This window comes from Lotus japonicus, chromosome 2 (assembly GCF_012489685.1).
Source record: "Lotus japonicus ecotype B-129 chromosome 2, LjGifu_v1.2".
Classification (NCBI taxonomy): Eukaryota; Viridiplantae; Streptophyta; class Magnoliopsida; order Fabales; family Fabaceae; genus Lotus; species Lotus japonicus.
Genome location: NC_080042.1, coordinates 74,803,850 through 74,826,640, shown reverse-complemented (window position 1 = coordinate 74,826,640; position 22,791 = coordinate 74,803,850). Strand labels below are relative to the sequence as shown.

Here is a 22,791-nt window from a genome sequence, read left to right as displayed (position 1 = left end):
TCTGCTGTGCTTGGTAGAGAGTGCTGATTTTGCTGTCTAATGGTTGTTGGTGGTGGTCTCTACACTTGTGTTGGACCTCTCTTATCTTATCTTATAGAAGTACTATAATTTGGAGTATTGTAAGTGTTAGAAAATATAAAAAATAGAGAGCAGTAATGCTTAATGTTATTTTATTGGTATTTAAAAAGTGCAGTAGTTGAGGAGAACATAATTAATTATGAGATGCTTTTCAAAAAAAAAAAGTAATTATGAAATTTTTATAATTAGGTTACACGACATTACATCTTTAAAAATTGCTTCTCATAATTCTATTCAAAAATAAATAATTTCTCCTAGAGTGATGTTTTAGTATTTGTTTGTCTTTAAGTTGACAATTTTAATATATTTTGTATATGTTTGGTGATCGATCAGAATACGATAAAAGCAGATATGATAAAGAGTTGGATAAAGACAAGATAGGATTTTGTGTATATCCTACATCTACTTTTACATTGGTAATTTCTTTTTTTGATAGTTTCCTCGGGTTATTATGGGTTATTATTAGAAGTGTTTGAATTTTGCAATAGAGAATAGAAAAAAGGATAAAAATATGATAGTCATAAAAAGTATTTGAAATGTCATTTGCTAAAAAATCAAATGTATGTAAATAATAGCTAACATTTTTTTACTAGAATAATAGCTAACTTAACAATCATGGAAATGGTAGAAACAAATTTATATATCTATAACAGTAATAAAAAAAAGGACACAATATAATAAAATTCATTTACATTTTCAATCCCGACAGAATTTGTTTAAATTTTTTTAAAAAAAGGAAAAGGATGTTAAGAAAATAAATAATACCTTTTTTTTATAGACAAATGTTAGTTGTTAGAAATGTTAGTAAATTAGTCCATCCTCCGGGTTCGAACCCGGGACCCTTTATCGTTCATCCCACCCAATCCTTGTGTCCCTAGCCCTTACCACTTGGGCTATCTTTCAGAAAATAAATAATAACTGAATGTCATTAGTGCCACAACTCTCCACTTACGGCAAGTAAGTGATTATTGAAATTGTTTGCCAAAAGAAATGAATAATGAATATTTATGCTTTAACTACTCGTATCTAAGAATTGAATTTACATGTGTCAAGTGCGTATGTGAACACCTTAATTCAAATGGTGAATTGCTTCTGATCAAATGTGCTTAAGATGTGACCCTACAATCTTTTTCCCTTTAAAATGAGAGAGTGATGATACAAAAAAATACTATTTCTTTTTTTTATAAAAAAAAAAAACTATTTCTAACCAACACACTTCAGAGATACTACTCTATAGCGATAGCGGCTTAAATACTCTTTTGGTCCTTGAAATTGTAAAGGGAATCAAATCTGATCCCTATAAAATTTTCCCATCAAATTAGGTCCCTAAAATTATTTTTTTAATCTAATTAAGTCCTTTTACTCAATTTTGACCAGTCAACCGTCACGTGGCAAGCCTAATCAGCAAAGGATGACCACATGGACTTTTTTCACATCAATTTTAGTCCCTTGAAAAATATTTTAATCAACTTTAGTCCTTGTTCTTCCACATTCCCCTTCTACCTTCTTCCTCTTCCTCCATAACTCAAATCCTTAAACCCAGAAATTCAAAACCCTTAAAAAACTATATGTTCATCATATTCACCTTGTTCTTCCTTTTGAATTTATGAGATTTGAGTTATGGAGGAAGAGGAAGGAGGTGGAAGAGGAAGAAGATGAAGGTGGAAGAACAGGGACTAAAATTGATGAAAATATTTTTCAAGGGACTAAAATTGATGTGAAAAAGTCCCTATGACCGTCCTTAGCTGACTAGGCTTGTAACTGGGCTATTGACCGGTCAAAATTGAGCAAAAGGACTTAATTAGATTAAAAAAACAATTTTAGGGATCCAATTTGATGCGAAAATTTTCCAGGGATCAGATTTGATTCCCTTTACCATTTGAAGGATCAAAAGGTTATTTAAGCCGTTTTTAATTAGTACAAACTAAAAAACGTTGTAGGGTTAAAAACCACCAGATGTTTTCGTTAGAAATTATATGTTTATAGATCATTTGGTTAAAGTTGTGATGGTTCCACAATAAGGTATTTACCCAAATATTTTTAAGGCATTTACTTGAAATATTTATATATTTTAATTTTAAGGCATTTACTTGAATTTTAATTTCGCAAATTACATCATCTTCACCTAAGAGCATCTCCAATGCATGGTTGCTTATTGGGTTGCTTAAATGCTATTCTGGTGGGCCCAGACTGCCACATGGGATTTAAGCAACTCATAAGCAACCCATGCATAATTCACTCCAGTGCATGGTTGCTTATTTTACTTTTAGTTGGACCCTACTATACCTCATATGTTTATATTTTTTATTTCCAACTAAGCATGACTTAAATTTAAATATTAATTAATATTTATAACAATATAAATATATTTAAAATTGGACATGGTATTTAAAAAAAAATTCAAACAAAATGCATTACATTATATTATATAATTAAGTTCGAAATAAGATACAATTCATTGCAAAATAAAAAATAATGAAAACTCTCTCAAAGATTAAATTTCATTATTCCTACTTTCGGAGAGCTCCCAAATATGTTCCACCAAGTCTGCTTGAAGTTGGCGATGGATTTCTCTTTGACTCATATGACCTCTTCTTTCTAAGAATGTTGCAAATGAAGGGATAGGACCATTAGATACTTCAGCGGTTATGATGTCATTGTCTACTTGGTCGTAAACAAAATTACCATTATACCCCTCACGTTCATCTTCAACAATCATGTTATGCAATATAATGCATGCATACATTATTTGTTTCATGGTATTCACATGCCAAAAGCGTGATGGGCCACGAATAATTGCAAATCGAGATTGGAGTACTCCAAATGCGCGCTCAACATCCTTTCTTGCTCCTTCTTGTGCTTTGGCAAACAATTGTCTTTTTTCTCCTTGTGGCATTGGGATTGTCTTGACAAATGTAGCCCACTCGGGATAGATACCATCCGCTAGATAGTAACCCATATGATATTGTGTTATGTTCACCTCGTAGTGCACTTCAGGAGCTGTGCCATTCAACACATTGGTAAACACATCAGATTGGTTTAGCACATTGATATCATTGTTAGAACCCGCAATGCCAAAAAAAGCATGCCAAATCCACAAGTCTTGTGATGCCACTGCTTCAAGCATGATTGTGTATATTTATCTACTCGCAATTCACTTCCTTCTTTCTTTTTTCTTTGGAAAATTAGAAACATTACATTAAAATATTAACTAAAATACAATAAGAATTAGAAACATTACATTATAATATTAACTAAAACAAAATAAGAAATATAAATATAACAATTATTCCTTAAACAAGTCCTCTAATTGGCGCCTAGTGTACACACATATGTTCTTAAAATCTGCTAATTGTTCCTCATTCATGTTAGATGTGTCTTGGAGAAGGATATCATTTAACATCTTCAGATGGTCATTCTTCTTTAAACGCTCAAGTCTTTCCATCCTTTCCTCTTTTTCCTTGACAAGAGATTCCGCCTCTGCCATCTTTTGTTCATTGTTGGAAGTCGTTGTAGCCTTTGTCTTTGCCTTTGCCTTCATATCTTTCTGACCCGGTGGACGGGAAAATATTTGTACTACCTCATGTTCTGAACCATCGATTGATGTGTGCACCCCATCAGTAGAATGTTGTGACTGCTGAGAATAGATTGGCATTGCTTCTCCTTTCCACTTGGGTTCATCTTTCAACACCCGCCATGCATGCTCAAAATTGAATGTTTTAGTCTTTTCCATTGCATTATACAATGAACATGCATCAGCCATGATATCTCTCTCAGAGTAGCCGCTCTTCGGAGGGTTGGTAACTTTCTTGTAGCAACCGACAAAAGTTGAGACCGCTTTACTCAATGTATGAAAGCGAGACTTCAGTTGAGACCATTGCCTCTCAGGAGAACCTACTTTGCGGTACTTGTTGTATTGATGTTCAATCCTCCGCCAAAAGGTTTCAGCCTTTTGATCAGTTCCTGTTACCGAATCCTTTGAAATGTTGAGCCATGTCTGGAGAAGAATTATATCGTCATTTTCGCACCATTTCAAGCGTTGTTTTTTGGTTTTCTGGCCATCTCCTTTAGCAGGGAAAGTAGTCTCATCAAGCTCATCAACCATACCTTCAAATTGTGTTTCAGGTACTTTTTCACTACTGCTACTAATTTGAGGGCTATAGGAGTTTGGTGGTGGTGGTGGTGATGGATGCACAAAATGAGTTGGATTTTGGGAACCATCTCCAGCATGTGGTTGGTAAATGAATGGTTGTTGTTGATACACTACATATTGTGGAGGTGGTTGTTGTGAGACTTGGTTTGAAGGTGGTTGTTGTGAGACTTGGTATGAAGGTGGTTGTTGTGAGACTTGGTTTGAAGGTGGTTGTTGTGAGACTTGGTATGAAGATGGTTGTTGTGAGACTTGGTTTGAAGGTGATTGTTGTGAGACTTGGTTTGAAGGTGGTTGATACTTTGAGGTTTGTGGATTTGAAGAATTTTCAAGAGTAGTAGAAGATTGATTTTTCAAGAACTCAAAGTAAGCTTGAAAAGAAGGATCCATGGAGTATGTGGGAAGAATGAAATTGTGTGAAAGTGAAAAAATGCAAGTAAAAAAAACTGGTACAAATATCTTATTTATACCAAGATATATTGGCATTTAATTAAGAATGACATTTAATTAAAAAATAATGGTACAAGAATGATTTTTTTTCTTCCTGATATTGGGCCCAACGGTAACATTATTGCCCAAAACGACAGCAGCTCTATCTCACCCAAAAGGCCAAAACGACAGCTGATTATCCAACATAGGTTCTCGAAGCTTCCTTCTGCTTCACACACTCATTCATTTGAAACCCTCAAAGTCTCTCGAATCCTCTGAAACCCTCACCCTCTGAAACCCTCTTCCTCTCTCTCACTCTCTCGACCACTCACAACCGCCCCTTCTCAGACCACAACCGCCGTCTCCACCCACTCTCTCGAAGCCTCCGCCTCTCTGAAACCCTCTTCCTCTCTCTCACTCTCTCGAAGCCACTGACAACCGCCGTCTCCACCCACTCTCTCAAAGCCTCCGCCTCTCTGAAACCCTCAAAATCCGCTTTCTTTCTTGCTCCCTCTCACTCAATCGAAGCCCAGATCACCCATGTGGCCATGTTGCTGAAACCCTCTCGGTCTCTCTCACTCTCAGTCTCTCAGTCGAAGCCCATGCTGCTCTCTCGGTCTCTCTCACTCTCAATCGAAGCCCATCGCGTTCTCTCGACGTTATAGATCGGAGATCGGAGGACATGCAAGGTTCAGAGGACATGCAAGGTTCCAGATCGGAGATCAGAGGCTCAAAGGCTCAAAGGTTCAGAGCGAATGCAAGACTCCAGCCATTTTTGTGTAATTTTTTTGATTTATTTCAAAAATTGTGTATTTTAGTTGTTTAATCTGGTTCATCTCTGATTATTAAAAAAAAACTCTCTGCTTGTTCATTGATCTGTGTATTTTATCTCTGTTTGTTGCTTCTGCTTCCATTGATCGGTTCTTCCCTCCCATTTTAACGATTTTCTGTTGCTGAATGGAAAGATAAAAAACCATTTTTTACTGCTGCAGCAAGCTAAGGAGCGTTGCTTATTTAAGCAACGTTGCTTAGCTTTGAGCTCTAAGCAACGCCACCTCAGCAAGCTCCAATGGGGCAGAAAAATAAGAAACGTGCCTTAACTTAAGCAACCCTGCTAAGAAACTCCCGTTGGAGTTGCTCTAAGGTCTTTCATTCCAAACATTAAATATGAAATTTTATCAATTCCATTTACAACTTTTAGGCCAGTTTCAAAACTCAACATGTATATCTATCAAATAGACGCATATAATAATACAATCAGAATATATGAGGTTGGATAGACACAAGAATCATAATTGTTAATGATAAGGACATCTATTCTTGAAGGTCATTCCTGCTGATATAATTCTTAGAGCAACTCCAACGCTGGTTTCTTAACCCAGCTGGAGTTGCTAAGGAACGTTTCTTAATTTTTGGCAGCATTGGAGTTGATCTAGGTGGCAGTTTTGGGTTCTTAACTACAGTGCAGAGTTCCTTGCACAAGGAACTCTGCTTTTTGGTTTCTTAAAATTAAAAACTAATATTTTCTCTCACCGAAACCCAACTGATTTCAGTGGGAAAACAACAGAATGAAAATGAAGGCAAGAAGATGATGAAATTGAACATGAACATAATTTTTTTGCATATTACAGAACATGAAATTTACAGACCAGAGGTTTTTTTACATGAAAAAAAAACAAAACAAAAAACATAATCTTGATCTTGACTGAGAAGCTCTGATCTGCAAAGAGAGATGAGAGAGTTTCAATAGAAGGGTAATGAACATACGAAAATCAACAAAAAAAAGAGAAAACAACACGAACTCACCTCAGATCACTTTGCATGTGAGGAAAGGAAGCTCCTTTGCGAGATTGAAGGCCTTGATAGTATGAAACAAGGCCGGTGGTTGCCGGATCGTGGCCGGAGGGTGGCAGGTTGGGGGCGTTAGGCCTGGAGCATGGCTGCTTGGCGGCGGATTGTGGCGGAGCCTGGCTTTTTGAGGCGGATCGTGACTCTTGGCGAGTTCCTGCGAGCGTGAGTGAGACCGAGAGAGGAGATAGCGAACAGGTCAGGAGAGGAGAAAGAGAGAGCGAGTGGGTGAGAGAGATAGAGAGGAGGGACAGAGGTGGAGATGGCGGTGGTGGGTGTTTGTTGGCGGAGAGAGCTTGAGGAAGAAGAAGGTGAAGGAGAGAGCTTGAGGGTTAGGAGGAAGGAGAAGGGTGAGGAGCGGCTAGGGTTAGGATTTCTGAAGAATGGAGGAAAAAAATGTATTTATAGTGGGTGACCGGCTGAGCCGGTCATCCCACCGTTATGGACCGGTCCAGACCGGTTTAGACCGGCTGGAGCCGGTTTTCTGCCCGTTTGGGCTTCTTTTTTTTTTGAATTTTTTTAAATTGACCAGTTTGACCGGTTTTCTTACCGTTTTTCAATTCTCAGCTTCTTTACCTTATATATAGTCTCAGCAATAACAAGAACAACAACAAGTATCGTATTCATTGGCCCAAACCACTATTTAACCTTCAATTCCAAGCTTCTTTACCTTATATATAGTGCAGTAGACCATTTGAAACACCAGCATTTACTCCCACAATTTCTCTCTTGTCCAAAAATTCTCAAATTTCTAAAAATGTCTAATCCTTATGAGCAATACTATCCACTGCTCGACAATGAAACACCTCCTACAAGTGAAGGTTTGCAACCTTCGCCTATGTTTCCGCCACAAAACCAACCTCCGCAGATGATTCACCCGCAAAGCCAACCAATGATGGTGTTCCAACAAGAAAACCAACATTCGCAGATGATTCGCCCGCAAAGCCAACCTATGCCGATGTTCCAACAACAAAACCCACATCCGCAAATGTATCAACCACAAAGCCAACATCCGCAGATGTGTCACCCTCAAAACCAACCTCCTCACACCGGTGGTAATGTTCAAAATCCTTCGTATCAAATGTTTCCACAATCGTTCTACCATCAAAACCAACCTCAGGGTCAAATGGGACCATATCCACCACAAATGCCTTATCCAAACAATCCACAATATTGCATGTATCCACCACAATACCAAGCACCTCCTACTGGTAGCAGCAGTAGTTCAAAAGTCTCAAGTACACAATGTGAGGCTATGCCCGATGAGCCTGAATTTTCTACTCAACGGGGTCTAGATGATATTGATCTTGAAGAATCCGGAAAGAAACGCACCAAATGGAGTGGTAAAGATAATATACTTCTTCTTCAATCATGGCTCAACGTTTCTACCGATCGGGTCGTGGGAAATGAGCAAAAGTCAGATTTGTTTTGGAATAAGATCCGAGCCCAATATGAGGAGTACCGCGACGATGCCTCTCCTTCGAGGACATGGTTATCCCTGAAATCTCATTTTAATAAATTGAATGCTGATCTTCAAAAATTTGTCGGTTGCCACACTAAAGCCGTCAATCATTGGAAAAGTGGACACTCAGATAAGGACATCATGGCTACGACGCATCAATTATATCATGTAGATACGGGTAAAGATTTCAAACATGAGAATGAATGACGGTTGGTGAAGGATGAACCAAAGTGGAAGGGAACATTTATGACAACTAGTTCAACGAGGCAGAAGAAGTCAGGAGATGGGGTGTATGCAACATCGTCTGACCGGAGTGCATCAATCGAGGGCGACGAATATGAGGCCACACAACCAGCAACCCGCCCGTTGGGAAAAAAGAACCAGAAAAGGAAAGCCAAAGTAGGAGACACAGCTTCAAGTGATCTCGATTATGTTCCTAACTCCGAGATGATAGCCATCGGGAAAGCTAAACTGGGATTCCTGGCGAGTTTTGAGAAGCTCAAGACCGAAGAACTGGAGGTGAGAAAGGAAAAAAACAAACTTCATAAGGCGCGGTTATTGAAGGAATACAAAGATATCCTTATGTGTGCCAATGTTGTTATTTTTAAGTTGAAGTATTGATTTAGTATTAAATGTTAAATCTAAATTGGGTGAAAATAAATATTATTAATTTATGTTGTATGGTGGGACACGGGTGGGACCCTTCAAATAGTAATTTAAGAAACCATGGGTTGGAGCAAAATCTGCTTCAATTTCTTAGGAGTTTCTTAAGTTTGATGTGGCAGTACGGGCCCACAGGAATAGTGCTGAATAGTGTGTTAAGAAACCAAATAAGAATTTTTGGGTTGGAGTTGCTCTTACACACATTAGGTGAATAGTATATACCAACCAAAAATACTATTCATTTTACCCTAAAAGTAAAGTCAAAAGTTATTCCTGTTATAAGACTCATCACTCATGAGAAACATTATTTATAGGAATACTATCTTAAGACTTGAAATAAACTCCCCCAAAGGGGTTTTTTTAGTTAGAACTGGGTAGACTAATACATCAATATTTTCTTCATAATTATATTATTTTTAACAAAAAACAATACAATGTTTAAAGTATATAAGAAATTTTAATAGTTTACATTGCGTGTGCATTTTGAAATCAAAATCTTCTCAATTTCTTCGGTTGATATTTTGTATCTATATTTCTCTCTCCTCATATGTAATACATAAGTAAAACTCTTTTAATATTTATGAAGAAATAGATAAATAAAGAAATTATATATGAAGTGAGAGAATCTTATTCCGCATCTTGGAGGCCTTGACTCCTTGTAACTAGCAGGTTTTGAAATGAAATTGTATAACGTGTGTAAGTTTGACTTTGACAAAAAAAAAGTGTATAATGCATTAAATACGTGTTAAATAAAATAAAGAAAAATTGGTAAAGGAAAAACAAGACAGTAATTCATCGTTGTTGTTGTTCTACTAGAATAGAGGAACATAACCAATAATAGAAAAAATTACAACCAATAGTTAGGTACATGCCATCTCAAACAGACACATATATTTGCTGTTAATTTAGGTTTATATATGCCATCGTAGAACCAAACATCAATAAACTTGTATTAAAGTAAACTGAAAGTCACATATCGAATAGTATAGGAAGAATATCATAACATGGGGGATTTCAATGGATCTGCATGTTACAATGTATCTTTGCTTCATCCCAATCGAATCTGGCAAACAGCTAGTGTTGTAAAATCAGAGCTCCCTGTTCTCGCCTTTCAAATTATCTTCATTGCGCTCCTGTCTAGACTTTTCTTCTTTATCTATAAACCCCTCCTACAACCTCGTCTTCTTTCTCAAATCTCTGTAAGTATATACAAGTGTTTCAATTCCTTTGTAAAACTATGAAATATGATTGAAAATATATGTAGCATTTTTAATTTAATAAAGAAACAAACTGGAAAGCTCTCGTTATGCGCCTAGGAATAGGGAGAGGCTGAATCCACTTCGTGGATTTAATGTAGGCCAACCTCATTTTTGTCGGAGGCACAAGCCTTAGCGCAACGGTAATGTTAACTTTGCAGTCCTATATTAGAGCCGTGGAACAATTATAATAAATTAATACCAAATTTCTTATTTGTCATTCTAACTTACAGGGTATTCTAAATTTAATTTTGCAGGTTGGTTTCATTCTTACCAAACCATTCATTGGGAATTACGGACATGTTTTTCAATACATTTATCCGGTTGCTGGCGTTATCAATATTGAAGTGCTGACACACATTGGCCTAATATTCTATGCGTTCCTTTGTGGCCTGGAGATGAACCTAAATGCCATTCTACGAGCTGATAAAAAGTCCAAGGGCATCGCCATTGCTGGGATCGCCTTTCCCATGGTGATGGCACCGGCCTTATATGCCCTGCATCGAAAAGTTTATGTCACTACTTCTACCAACAAACTTGAAGATCACACAACTTATGCTTATTTACTTTGGACTCTCATTATCACCGTAACAGGTTTTCCACTCGTAGTTCAATCCCTTTCTGATCTCAAGCTCCTTTATACGGGTCTCGGCAGAATCGCTTCAACAACAACCATGATTAGTGACACCTATGCATGGATTCTTTTCACATTGGTGCTTCCATTTTGTACTAATTTTGACGGAGCAATATACTCAGTGATGTGCACCATAGTATTCATTGTTGTTTCCATCTTTGTGCTACATCCTATATTGGAAAAGTTTATCAATAACAAGACAGAAAAGGATGACTGGCATGATGGCCAATTAATCTTTGTGGTAATGGGGGTCTTAGCTTTTGCATACTTAACAGATCTGCTTGGTACGCATGGGATTGTTGGGGCTTTTGTGTATGGACTCATTCTACCTCATGGTAGATTTTCTGACATGGTGATGTCAGTTTCAGATGATTTTAGTACTGGGTTTCTGGCACCAATCTACTTCGCTGGAACTGGAATGAAACTCACATTATCAACTATTTTTGAACAATCAAATTGGCACTTGACATTGCTAGTTGTACTTTTGCTGTGTGTTCCAAAGATAATAAGCACTATGTTGACCGGTTTCTTCTTCGGCATGAGCAACCGAGAAGGTTTAGCACTGGGCTTGATTATGAATACCAAGGGTGCCATGGCACTAATCATGCTAAACACTGCTTGGGATAGAGGGGTATGGATTTATTTTCGTCATACTATTTAGTACATATTCGTAAACTTGTTTGAAAACCACCGTGAAGCCAAAATCACGGGGAACAAAAGTAGAAGGTAAGAGGGATTTTGGTTCACTGTGGTTTTCGAACGAGTTTCCAAGCATGCGCTTACTCAAATTCTTTTTTTTTGTTACCCAAACAATAGCAATTGAATCTGAAGTACTTGAAATGTGATATTGCAGATATTTTCTCCAGCAACATATACTGTAATTACCTCTGCTGTTCTCCTAATGACTGTAGTAGTATATCCAATCATCAACATCATCTACAAGCCCAGAAAGAGATTTGAGAAGAACAGGCTAAAGACAATAGAAAAGATAAGAGCTGATGCAGAGCTTCGAATTCTAGCGTGTGTCCACAATACGCGCCAAGCTACCAGTATGATCAACATAATTGAATACTTTAATGCCACAAGAGTTTCCCCCGTACAAGTTTTTGCAGTCTACCTTGTTGAACTTACCAGACGCGGTGCTGCACTTGTTGCTGCGCACATGGAGAAGCCTAGTCACCATCACCGAGTGCAAAACCTGACCACAACACAGAGAGAATTAGAGAACATTACTAACATCTTCGAAGCATTCAGAGAGGAACATGATGCTGCAAGAGTCTGGACCTCAAGTGTCATGTCAGACTACGACACCATTCATGAGGACATACATGACACAGCAAATGAGAAACACACAAGCCTGATTCTCCTTCCGTTCCACAAACATTTCACTTTACAAGGGGTGTTAGAAACAACGAGTCTAGCATATAGAGATATAAATCAAAAGGTAATGCAATATGCACCTTGTTCTGTGGGAATCTATGTTGATCGCAGTGCCGGGAAGTTACAGAAAAAAAACTTCCACATTTTCATGCTCTTTGTTGGTGGTCCTCATGATCGTGAAGCCATGGCTGTTGCAAAGAGGATGACGGGGAAAGCTGGAGTCGCGCTAACGGTGGTTCGATTCATCTTGCTTGATGAACTGGCAGAGGTGGATACTAAAAGTTACCCTAAAGCGCAAGGGTTGTTATCCTCTGTGATGGACAGTGAGAAACAAAAAGAGTTAGATGATAAGTATGTGAGTTCATTCAGACTCAAGGTAGTGAATATGAATGATGATTCTATATCCTACTCAGAGATTGGTGTACATTCTATTGGTGATATCAACAAAGTTCTGAGTGAGATTGAAAACAATGGTTGCGATTTATACATAGTTGGACAAGGGAACGGTAGGAACTCTCGTGTGTTATCAGATCTATTGAAGTGGTGTGATTACCCAGAACTTGGAGTTATGGGCGATATTATAGCGTCAAAGGATATCGTTTCACGCTCTTCTTTGTTGGTTGTGCAACAATATGGGTATGGAGGAATGACTTTTGGAAAAGATCTCAACCTTGTGACAAATAATCATGAGGTTTGAATCGCTTGAGGTGAGGGCAGATTGATAATGGTTGTTAAAGATTTAACATGTGTATAAGATGAAAATGATGGGGACATGGGTTGTGTTATTTATATGACCTTTTTTTTTGAAAAAAGTGAAGAGCTTCACTTGTTACACACTTCAACAATGGGTCAAGTTCATTGGAAAGATGAAACCAAAATTGATGTTTCTTATAATGATAATTTCATGCTCTACAAAGAAAATAAAATATAATGTATAATTGATATGTAGTAACAAGAACATCAAATATTTTTACAAAATAGTTATTTATGTACCACGTTTCATTTTTGTGGCAGATACTCAATACATGCAATTTATGGCGGATAAAAACCTAGTTTAATGCTAGGTTTAATTTCATAATTATTTCTTAACTCTCCCTAGAAACTAGGCTGGGCTTTTAATTTTTAATATTGTTGTTCAGTCAGTTCGGTTGGGCTTGAGCCCAAACAGAAACTGACTCGTCAAACCCATATGAGCTCATCAAATTGGACCGGTAAAACCTGTGGCTGAACCGAAGATTTACCCATGTTAACAACGTTATTGTGGTGGTTAAAGTTTCTCTAGAATAGTAAACAATTTGGGGCTGCCCCCTCATTTGTAACAAAAAAAAAATAGTAAACAATTTTTAACTACATTACCAGAAGATTCTGTCACTCACTCACTCACTTGAATTGGAATTAAGAATTGGAAGAAAGCAAAAGTTATAAAACATTACCTCGTCAGAAAAAAAGCGATTCTTGAGGACATATCACGAACTGATGTTATTGCCAAGATGAAGCAAGACTCTAAACGAAATAGAAGTTGGCGCATTAAAATAGAAATTGAAAATTTAGAGATTGTTGATCTACTAGTGTGTGAACCCGTGCAAAAGCATTTACAAATTTGTAGGGCAACACTTTCACACAAAGAACGGATAGTTGGACCCATAAAAAATGCTTGAATGTACTGTTTTCACATTATATTGAATGAAACATAACCTCTGCGTTCTTCAAACAGTTTTAAATGGCATCAAGGTTGCATGTCTCAGAGTGATCATTGGACTGTTCAAATTATTGTAGAGAAAGAACAATGAAATTAATATCCAATGAAGCCCTTTCCGCATAGGATAAGGATTGTCAGTGGTAAACCCTTGCGAGTGGAGCTCATCCATCACATCATTCTGTAATGTGTCATCAAAACATTCAAGAATCAAATTTGATAGTCAAAACACCTTGAGTTTATTGATTGAGAGAGGAAGGGAAAGCTACTATGAGAGAAAGGTCCAGAAATAGGTGGGTAAATTCGAGAATCTCCATTCCAAAGAGTTTAAATTTGGTTGACAAAGGAAACGTCTTCTAACTATTTAATACTAAATCATTTAACAGTTATAGGCTATGTTTGACATGTCATTTCAGCTAGCTTATAGCTTATTTGACTAACTTAAAGCTTATTTGACTAGCTTAAAGCTTATTTGATGACTAGCTTAAAAGCTCTATAAAAATGTTTAGTGAAGGAGCTTATTTCAGTAGCTTAAAGCTTTAAGCTATAAGCTATCTCAGGTAGCTTAAAGCTTAAAGCTTATTAAATATATTCTCATTTTTATCCTTATTATTTTATCAAAATTTCACCTTTAGCCTTATATGTTTTTTACTAAACCTATTTACCTACTCATTTTCCGATGTACCAAAAAAAAACTTATTTATTTATCAGTTATCACACTTGTCTCATATGTACATCATTTCCACAAAGAAATAATTGCTACTTCAGAATAAAATAAATAATTTTATATTACAAATTATAAATTATTTGTTTTATTTTATTTAATTTAATAAAAATATAGAAAATTAAATAAGTAAAAATTAATATTATATTTTTAAGATGATAAATAATTTGAGTGAAATTAATATATTTATAATAATTTTAATATTAATATTATATAGGTATTAATGTGAAAATAAAGTAATGTTAAATATAAAAAAAATTATACAAGTATGTCGTTTTATGTCATTTTACAATTTCAGCTTGTTCAACAACTAGTTTTACCAAACACGTTTGTTCAAATTACGTAGTTTTTCAGCTATTAGCTATCAGCTTTTAGCTAGCTTATCATCTTTCAGCTTTCAGCTAGCTTTTCAGCTTTCAGCTAGCTTTTCAGCTAAACGTGCCAAACATAGCCATAGTGTTACGTTACTAATATATTCTTAATGACAATTTTTAGGGTTGTGTGTATTGTTATTTTTTTTAAACAGTGTGTATTGTAAATAACTAAATATTCTAGTGGAAATTCGATAATATTATTAATATGAAATTAAGATTACAATTTCTTTTAAGGCAAATGTTAGTTGTTAGTAAATTAGACTTCCTCAGAACCCTGAACCATTCACCTTTCATCCCACCAAACTCTTATATCTCTAACTCTTACCGCGTGAGCTATCTTTCGGGAACATTAAGATTACAATTGAAATTGCAATAATCCGAGGCGTGTCAATGTGACACTATCCTCAAGATTTTATTCATTCGAGATGCAATAACTCTTCAGACTTCCAACAAACTCTTCTAACCATTTGACATGACTCAGAGCAGAAGAAGAAACTATAGATATCAACCGAAATGAAATAACCAAAAGCAAAATGATAAGAGAAAACTATTTTGCAACTTCTGCCATTCTCAACAAGGAGGTCTCTACACTTCTCTCCAAGAGAATTCACACCACCTGCTAAAATACACACTTAAATATATTTGTTACCAGAAAAACTCACCTTTCAAATTGCTTAAAGATATAACATATATAGCATCCTCAAAGCATGCCAACGGTTAAAACAATTTTTAGAACGTAAATGTAAATTTATTCAATTAAAACTTAAAAGACAATCGATTCTCAAACTGCTGTTACATAACATTTAGATATAATAAATTAAAACATTAAAATTATTATTTAAGCGTTTAAGGATGCATTCAGAACTAACGGCTAGAACAAATAAGTGAGAAATTTATTTAAAATGATTTTTCAAAACTGATAAATAAATAATTAACAATAAAACTTTGTAAATATTACTAGAAATATACAACAGTGTGCTGGAAAAATTTATTACTTGTGCATAATAAACGCATCCTGTGCTGTTACAAAAGTTTGAAAACATATCTTCCCGATGTAACAAAAAGTTTTAGAACATGAAAGACGTACTGAAAGGCGTATCTGTTGGGAACTAGTGCCGTATTATTTTTTTACCCTTGTCCTTGAGATTGTATTTGTTACATTTACTTTTCTTCCTCCTTGTATTTGGGCATAGCATTAGCATCCCTTGTGCTATTTTTGAATGCAATTCTTTAGCTTATAAAAAAAAAACATTGCCCCCTCAAATTAGAAGCTGATGGAGAAGAATTGGGTAAATGTAAAGAGATGAGATATGACCTTGCCACAATTCGCGGTTCAAAATTAATAGATATAACAGAATAGATAGATAGTATTTGGTTCTCTTTTCCTTGTGCTTATGTGAGTCATATTGGATTGGAATCAAGGTCAGATCTTAAAAAGATATAGACAATATAATACTGTTTGTTGTTCCTGAAAGCTGCTACAATGAATTCAATATTCTCTGGATATTTTCTTTCTTGTTAAATACTGATCTAACCTTATTCAATTGCAATTAAATCTATAGGAAAATGAAAAAGGAAGTGATTTTGATCTTCAAGCTAAGTCTAGTGCTGAATTGCATTAGATGTACGAAGTAAAATTGGAAGGTGCTAACAAATTGAAGTAAAGCAATGGGCCTAGTACAAGTAAAAGGAAGCACCGTGTGTATTCTAGAGAATTAGTTCAACCAGAAGAATCTTCCTTGATGCAGAAAAATAAACATGAGCGAGCAATCGATGAACTCTAGGAAATCAGTCGAAATAGAAGAACCTTCCTTAATGCAACAAAGGAAACAAGAGCTGAGGCAGCAACTGATGAGCTCTAGGAAATCAGTTCAATCAAAAGAATCTTTCTTGATGCAGAAAAAAAAAACAAGAGCTATGGCAATCAATTGATTAGCTCTAGGAAATCTGTCCAAATAGAAGAGTCTTCCTTAATGCAACAAAGAAGACGAGCAGAGACGGCAATCAGTGAACATTGGAGCCAAGCAAAAGAATCATTTTGAAGCACAATCCTCCAAGAAAAAAAAAGGCCGCTCCAAAGTGTGCATCAATGTCACTTAATAAGTATGTTAACAAGAATAGTCATCAACTTGAAATGGAGCGCTTAGAAGATGAAGAGAGTGAAGAACATGACATTGATCAAGAAGTTGAAGAGGGTGTCGACTTTGAAAATGAGGAAGATAAGAAAAGTAATAATTATTCAATCGAAGGTAACATCGTTGTTGCAATTTTGACTAATTTGTGTTATGATTATTTTGCTTGTGTTAATTTTGACAAATTCATCATGTTAATTAGGGGCAACATAAAAAAGAAAATGGGAAAAGACAAAATGTCGAAAAGGTATGTACACAAATATTGAAGGCATTTACTTGAAAAATTTATACATGCACCTAATTGCTCGTGAGTACTACTAACAAATTGCTGGTGACAGCTGTGAAGAAGCTTCAGTCACTTGTAAACAAAAATATACTCCCTCCGGTCCTATTTATAAGCATGAAAGAGAAGAAAAATCTTGGTCCTTTTTATAAGAACCAAATGAAAGTTTGAGCTATATTAATTATTTTTTTCCAATGATGCCCTTATTAATTCTAACTTGTAAAATGTGTCTCATTAATTATTCTCTCTCTTTCTCACTTTCCAACATTAATAACAAAGGGTAATTTTGGAAGTTTATTTTGATTCAAGACATATTTAATGCATTTTACCTAGTTTAACTACATTTCTTAAACTATGTGAATTTTTTTTTTGTTGCTTATAAATAGGACCGGAGGGAGTATAAGATCATATGTGGTGTAATTGCGGGAAGCACATAAAAAAATGTGTAAATTTTCTTAACAATTTCCAATATAATGCAACGACATCAAAGCTTGACACAAGGATAAATTACTTAAATTTTAATTCCGCTAACTACATCATCTTCCTTTAAAGTCTTTCATTTAAAACTTCAAACATGAAATTTTATCAATTCCATTTACAACTTTTAGGCAAATTTGAAACCTCAACATATATATCATTCAAATAGAAGCATATAATAATACTATCAGAATATATGAGGTTGGATAGACACAAGAATCATAATTGTTAATGATAAGGGCACCTGTTAACACTCATTAAATCTATGCATAATTGCATATCACCCAGAATTGTATAGACAAGCAAAAGCATGATAAAATAGAGAAGTTCCAGAAGTATTAATTACTAACAAATAAGCACCATGAATCAGAAGAACATAGTAAGAAGACTAAACCCATGTCATCAGCCAGCACATTGACAGCTCAGCAGCTTCCAGCTAAGCAAGGAGTTGAGGCGGTTATAACAGAATGAGGAGAAGGCTATAGTGTGTACAGTAGTATGATTGTTATAGTGTACTAGCAGCTATGTAGTATAAATAGTAGATAGTTAAACCTTGTGTAACCAACTGAATCATTTTTCTTCAATCAGTTGAAATTCTCTTCTCTTCTTCTTCGTTTTTCATTCTCTGTTAACTACTTTTCAAAAAAAGAAAACCACAGTTAATTGCAGACTCTCATTTTATTGAGCTCAATTCACAATTCCCTTGTCAAACATCGCCTCCCCGAGGCCAGGTCAATCAAGCGTACCTTTATGTACATAACAGAATGTACATGTTTACGCGGGAAAATCACACCTGCAAACAAATGGAGGATTCAAAGAACAATCTAGGAATTGGATCATGTCCTAGTATGTGGAGGCTTTCCATTTGATGGCTTATTAGCTATAAAGAATGCATTGCAGTTTAAAGAGCAGTAAAAAATGTTGTGAATTTGCCAAAGCAAGTTCGAAAACCAACAAGTTATCCGGTAATAACTCGATAAGTTCAAGCTCCGGTGAACCCAATACTTAAATTTTGAAAAAGGTTTTAACACAAAACATACAAAATATCCGGTGATAATTTAGGAAATCAAGGTCCCGATGAACCAAAATTCTTGTTTTGTAAAGGTTTTAACAAATAAAGGTCCAAGCTACCTGATGATAACTTTGACAATCAAGGTTCCTGTGAATCAAGACTTGTGTTTCGAGAAAGAGTTCTGAAACTAAATTAACAAGTGCAAAAGTAACGAAATTAAATAGGAATGCACATAAAAATAAAGGAAAGCGTAAAGAAAGTAAATGGAAGGAAAAAACTTGATTAAATAACTTAAAGAAAAGGAAAAGACTGGATGAAGCTCCTATTTTTTATAGTTGTTTCTGTGTGGTCGACGTGTAGGCATTGTAGAGTGTGAGTATCAAGTATCCAACCCCTTTTCTGAATTACATTGGTCTATTTGTAGTACTAGAATTTAAACAAACTAAATAATACTGCTGACAGTACTAAAATTGAAAGAAACTACCTAATCCTAGTCGTTCCCGCGACACATCTTAACTTTCCTCGAACTCATGCTTCAAACTGCAGTTCCCGCCTTAGCTTGATCTTCCTGCCCCCACGTTCTAGTAACTGCTCCTGTTGTGGATGTGTCGGACTTAGTAAGTGAAGCTTCTAGATTGGGACACTGAATCAAGAGTCTTCATTTCGAATAAATTTTACAATTTTACTCTTCATATCTGCTGGAATGCGAATAGGGCGATAGTTTTTGTCAAGCCACACTGCTGTGGCCTTGGCTTCCAAAACAGGCTGCCGTCAAATTTACCAAATATCAACAAAATTCTGAAAGATGTATGTAAAAAGAATAAACTTTAAGTGATGGAGATGGACCTCTTGGTTGTGCAGTTTATAGATGAAGTGATCAAAGTATAATCGAGCAGCAGAAGAGCCAGATATCCTAACCTTTACAACAAATTTGTCTCCACTCTGGATGCATATTTTTTAAAATAAAAGCAGTTAGAATCAAATATGTATATATGTTTCAGGATAGCTGTTACTCATTTATAGGGCTTTGATTTAGGATCACATCATGTTCCATTCTTTGCCGAGTAGTTGTATAACTTGTAATTACATGATACACAGGTTGACGACATCATCATCGGTAATGATATGGCTGGAATTTATAGCCTCAAACTGTATCTATTTAACCACTTTCAGACCAAAGATTTGGATCCTCCAAAATTCTTTGAGGGGATTGAGGTTGCTCAGTCTAATACAAGTACAAACGGCTAAGCGCAATTATGTGTTGGATCTCAGTTAAGGAAACTAGCATGGTGGTATTGGACCAAGCGCCTACCACTTGACTAAAAGCTATATTTGTTGGTAAGGGCACAACTTTATTCCCTTATAGTCCTCAAAGCCGCATCAAGCTCAAGGGGCGCAGCCCTATTACAGGAGTCATGGGTTGGGATGTTAAGCCTATCGAATCCTAAGGGTGACGCTGGACAAATAAATCCAACAGCTGGAGTGTCAGACAAAACGATACTCAATATGGGTCCTAATGACAAGCTCCGTTCAGGTTAGAGGGAGCCAATAAAAAACCCTTGTATCTAACAAGATTGAGTTTATATGTAACAAGATTGGCACATATGACATACATTTTATTTTATTTTGAAAAGTTTGGCACATATGACATACATGCTCCAGCTTGAGAGAGTGTTATTGATTCTTAGTTAATTAAAATAGCTGTTACTGTTGGGATGTGATTTAGGAACACATTCATATGTATTCAATATCTTACATAGTATAAATATATGGATGTGTACGCTGATTAGTCACACAAATTTACTAAATTCTATAAGAGCAAATATTGGCTGACAACTATCTTATACAAGAAATCATATCCTTTGTGAATCAGGAGAATATACACACTGTATCCTAGAAACCGGGAGTGACCACAAAATTAGAGAGACTTACTCTTAGAGGTGAAAGAAATTTGAGTGATAATTCTGTCAGTGCTAATGCATTACCACTACGAGCCACAGCATCGCAATTAATACCAATTCCTTCCAAGAGTTCATGACGACCTTATGAAGATATTTATAGAAAAGTGATCAGTTTATGAATGTAAAATATCAATAATGCCTTTTAATTGCCACAAGACTTGGGAAGATAATTTAAAAGATTTGCAGACAGTCAATTCAAAATATGTAAATTCAGTAGTTGTCAAGTTTCACCCCCTGATTACAACTTGAACAGGCTCAAATAAACCAGAAGAATGATCTAGAGAAAGGGATATATTTCCAACAGGATAAGAAAAACACTGCATATAGCGCTTGGAGAAACAATAGGAAACTATAAGTGTGGATAACCATTATATTACATCATAATTAAAGGTTGATTCTGTGTTGGATATTATTCTATGATTATCATAAATACAACAACTGTAAATCCTTATATTTATGACTCCTACTGTGTACATTATTCTTCGTTGTGTGATTGAGACACACGGATTCACACATATATGCTTTTCATTTTCTTCCTTCTCATCAACAACTACAACAAAAACAACAATTATAAATTTCATCTTATGCTAGTGCTTGTCTGATTTTGTTGCTTTATCTTAATGATTTTTTCATAATAATAATTTTGAACCTGGATTGAACTTCTAAATTCAAGTCGAATTTTGCTCAAGAATTAAATCAAAATATAATTTTCTATCTAAAACAAAGGATTAAGATATTAAAGAATAAACATGCAAAGCAAGGGGTAGTAACTAGTTTTGATATACCACGAAAAGCACACAATCACCAATGACCAATCTGAAGATCATATAAGCTTTATCTTAGCAAAAAGATGTAAGATATCAAGCTAAGCTGGGGTCACTAACCAGTTATGATATGCCAAGAAAAGCACACAATCACTTATCTTAAAATCACCAGCTTACGGCAGCATTGCTGTTCGCAACATGCCATGTCAAAATTTAGCGTTCATTTGAAATTTATAAACACCTCAACATATATACAAGTATATTCATTTCCATACATTATCAACAAGAGCTATGATAAATATAAAATAAAAAGTTTTCTGCAACATCATTTGAAAAAAGTCATTATCTCAAAAGAAAACATTCAGGTAACAGTAGCAATCCATAGTCCATACTAATGAAAATCTATTTGTTTGTACCAGCTCATGAGTTCTCACCATGCTGACAATAACTTGCATAAACTGCATTGTTGACCACACCAAAATGATCCAACTCGTAATCGCGGACTTTTAGTTCGACATCAAGGAACCCACTCATTCTGCAAAATGACAAAGGTAAATGAGTATAACCTGCTTAGTATATCAAATGAAGTACCAACAAAACATAAGAACTTCAATGCAGTCAAGCTGAAGCTAGAGATAAACAATCCTTCCTAAACTGCTCAAACTTTTTCATTCCCAGAAGCAAATGAAAGTTTAAAAAATGCCAACATAAGAATTAACGATTACCCTTTGCCCCCGCTGAAATCGAAGAGCGGAAGAGAGTTGCCGGCGTTCACGGGGAGAATTGATCGGAGCAGCGGCGGATTGAACGGCCGGCGGGGAAACGGGAAAGGGGGAGATGGGCGAGTGAGATGAAGCGACGTGGTATTGTGGAACAATTGGGAAGACAACGCCGCCATGGAAGCATGGATGGAACAAGGAAATGGAAATGTGTGCAACATTGTTTTTGCACACGAAAAGGAAATAGAAAGAGGATTTTACTCATTCAATGTTTTATACTTCGATTTGATCGTCATTCTCGTACAGCAATGTTGCCAACAAGACCAAGTTACTTATTAAGGTAAGAACTAAGAACCACCACGTTCTAAACATTGTAAGTGACTGACTAAGTTCTTAGAACATCCTTAATGCTAGTTCTTAAACTAAGAACTAAGAACTATGTTCTTAACTATTGAGGATGACGGCGTGAAGTTCTTAATTCTTAAAAATAAGAATCAGTTCTTAGAGTTTTTTCAATGGAGTTGCTTAATCAAGTTGGAGCACTTAAGCTACATTACTTATTTTGAAGCACTACTAGAGTAATATGACGTGATAGTTCTTGTTGCTTAAATTTTAACAACGTTACTTATTCTCTCTTCTTATTTTTTTGATTAACAAATTATATTGTTTCTTTCGCTCATCACTTTAAATAGTTAATGTGAAAGCAGATTAAAAATAAACTAATAAATTAAAAATTGGCATGATAAGTT

At 35.7% G+C, this 22,791-nt stretch overlaps 3 protein-coding genes across 3 annotated transcripts; 1 reads left to right on the top strand and 2 right to left on the bottom strand.

Moving 5' to 3' along the window:
• Window positions 1-3,364: 3,364 nt before the first annotated feature.
• Window positions 3,365-4,618, bottom strand: LOC130737033 (glutathione S-transferase T2-like). The gene has a single exon (XM_057588802.1). It carries the CDS (start codon window positions 4,616-4,618, stop codon window positions 3,365-3,367), a length of 1,254 nt encoding a protein of 417 aa, XP_057444785.1.
• Window positions 4,619-9,634: 5,016 nt separating this feature from the next.
• Window positions 9,635-12,597, top strand: LOC130737032 (cation/H(+) antiporter 15-like). The gene is made up of 3 exons (XM_057588801.1): window positions 9,635-9,829; window positions 10,144-11,151; window positions 11,374-12,597. The coding sequence occupies exons 1-3, from the start codon at window positions 9,635-9,637 to the stop codon at window positions 12,595-12,597; spliced, it is 2,427 nt and encodes an 808-aa protein (XP_057444784.1).
• Window positions 12,598-18,858: 6,261 nt separating this feature from the next.
• LOC130739540 (acyl-acyl carrier protein thioesterase ATL3, chloroplastic-like) lies at window positions 18,859-22,351 on the bottom strand. The gene is made up of 5 exons (XM_057591865.1): window positions 22,049-22,351; window positions 21,758-21,858; window positions 20,531-20,640; window positions 19,445-19,540; window positions 18,859-19,363 (listed from the first exon to the last, which is right to left on the bottom strand). The coding sequence occupies exons 1-5, from the start codon at window positions 22,261-22,263 to the stop codon at window positions 19,247-19,249; spliced, it is 639 nt and encodes a 212-aa protein (XP_057447848.1). The 5' UTR covers window positions 22,264-22,351; the 3' UTR covers window positions 18,859-19,246.
• Window positions 22,352-22,791: the final 440 nt, after the last annotated feature.

Bases quoted from the DNA above. Each gene is read 5' to 3' on its own strand.
- LOC130739540 (XM_057591865.1), bottom strand. From the start codon at position 22,263: ATGTTGCACACATTTCCATTTCCTTGTTCCATCCATGCTTCCATGGCG. The intron at 20,641-21,757 runs GTGAGAACTCAT...TATCTTCATAAG, and splicing joins TGCAAGTTATTGTCAGCATG to GTCGTCATGAACTCTTGGAA. The intron at 19,541-20,530 runs GTAAGTCTCTCT...ATATGCATCCAG, and splicing joins AATTTCTTTCACCTCTAAGA to AGTGGAGACAAATTTGTTGT.
- LOC130737032 (XM_057588801.1), top strand. From the start codon at position 9,635: ATGGGGGATTTCAATGGATCTGCATGTTACAATGTATCTTTGCTTCAT. The intron at 9,830-10,143 runs GTAAGTATATAC...TTAATTTTGCAG, and splicing joins GTCTTCTTTCTCAAATCTCT to GTTGGTTTCATTCTTACCAA. The intron at 11,152-11,373 runs GTATGGATTTAT...GTGATATTGCAG, and splicing joins ACACTGCTTGGGATAGAGGG to ATATTTTCTCCAGCAACATA.
- LOC130737033 (XM_057588802.1), bottom strand. From the start codon at position 4,618: ATGGATCCTTCTTTTCAAGCTTACTTTGAGTTCTTGAAAAATCAATCT.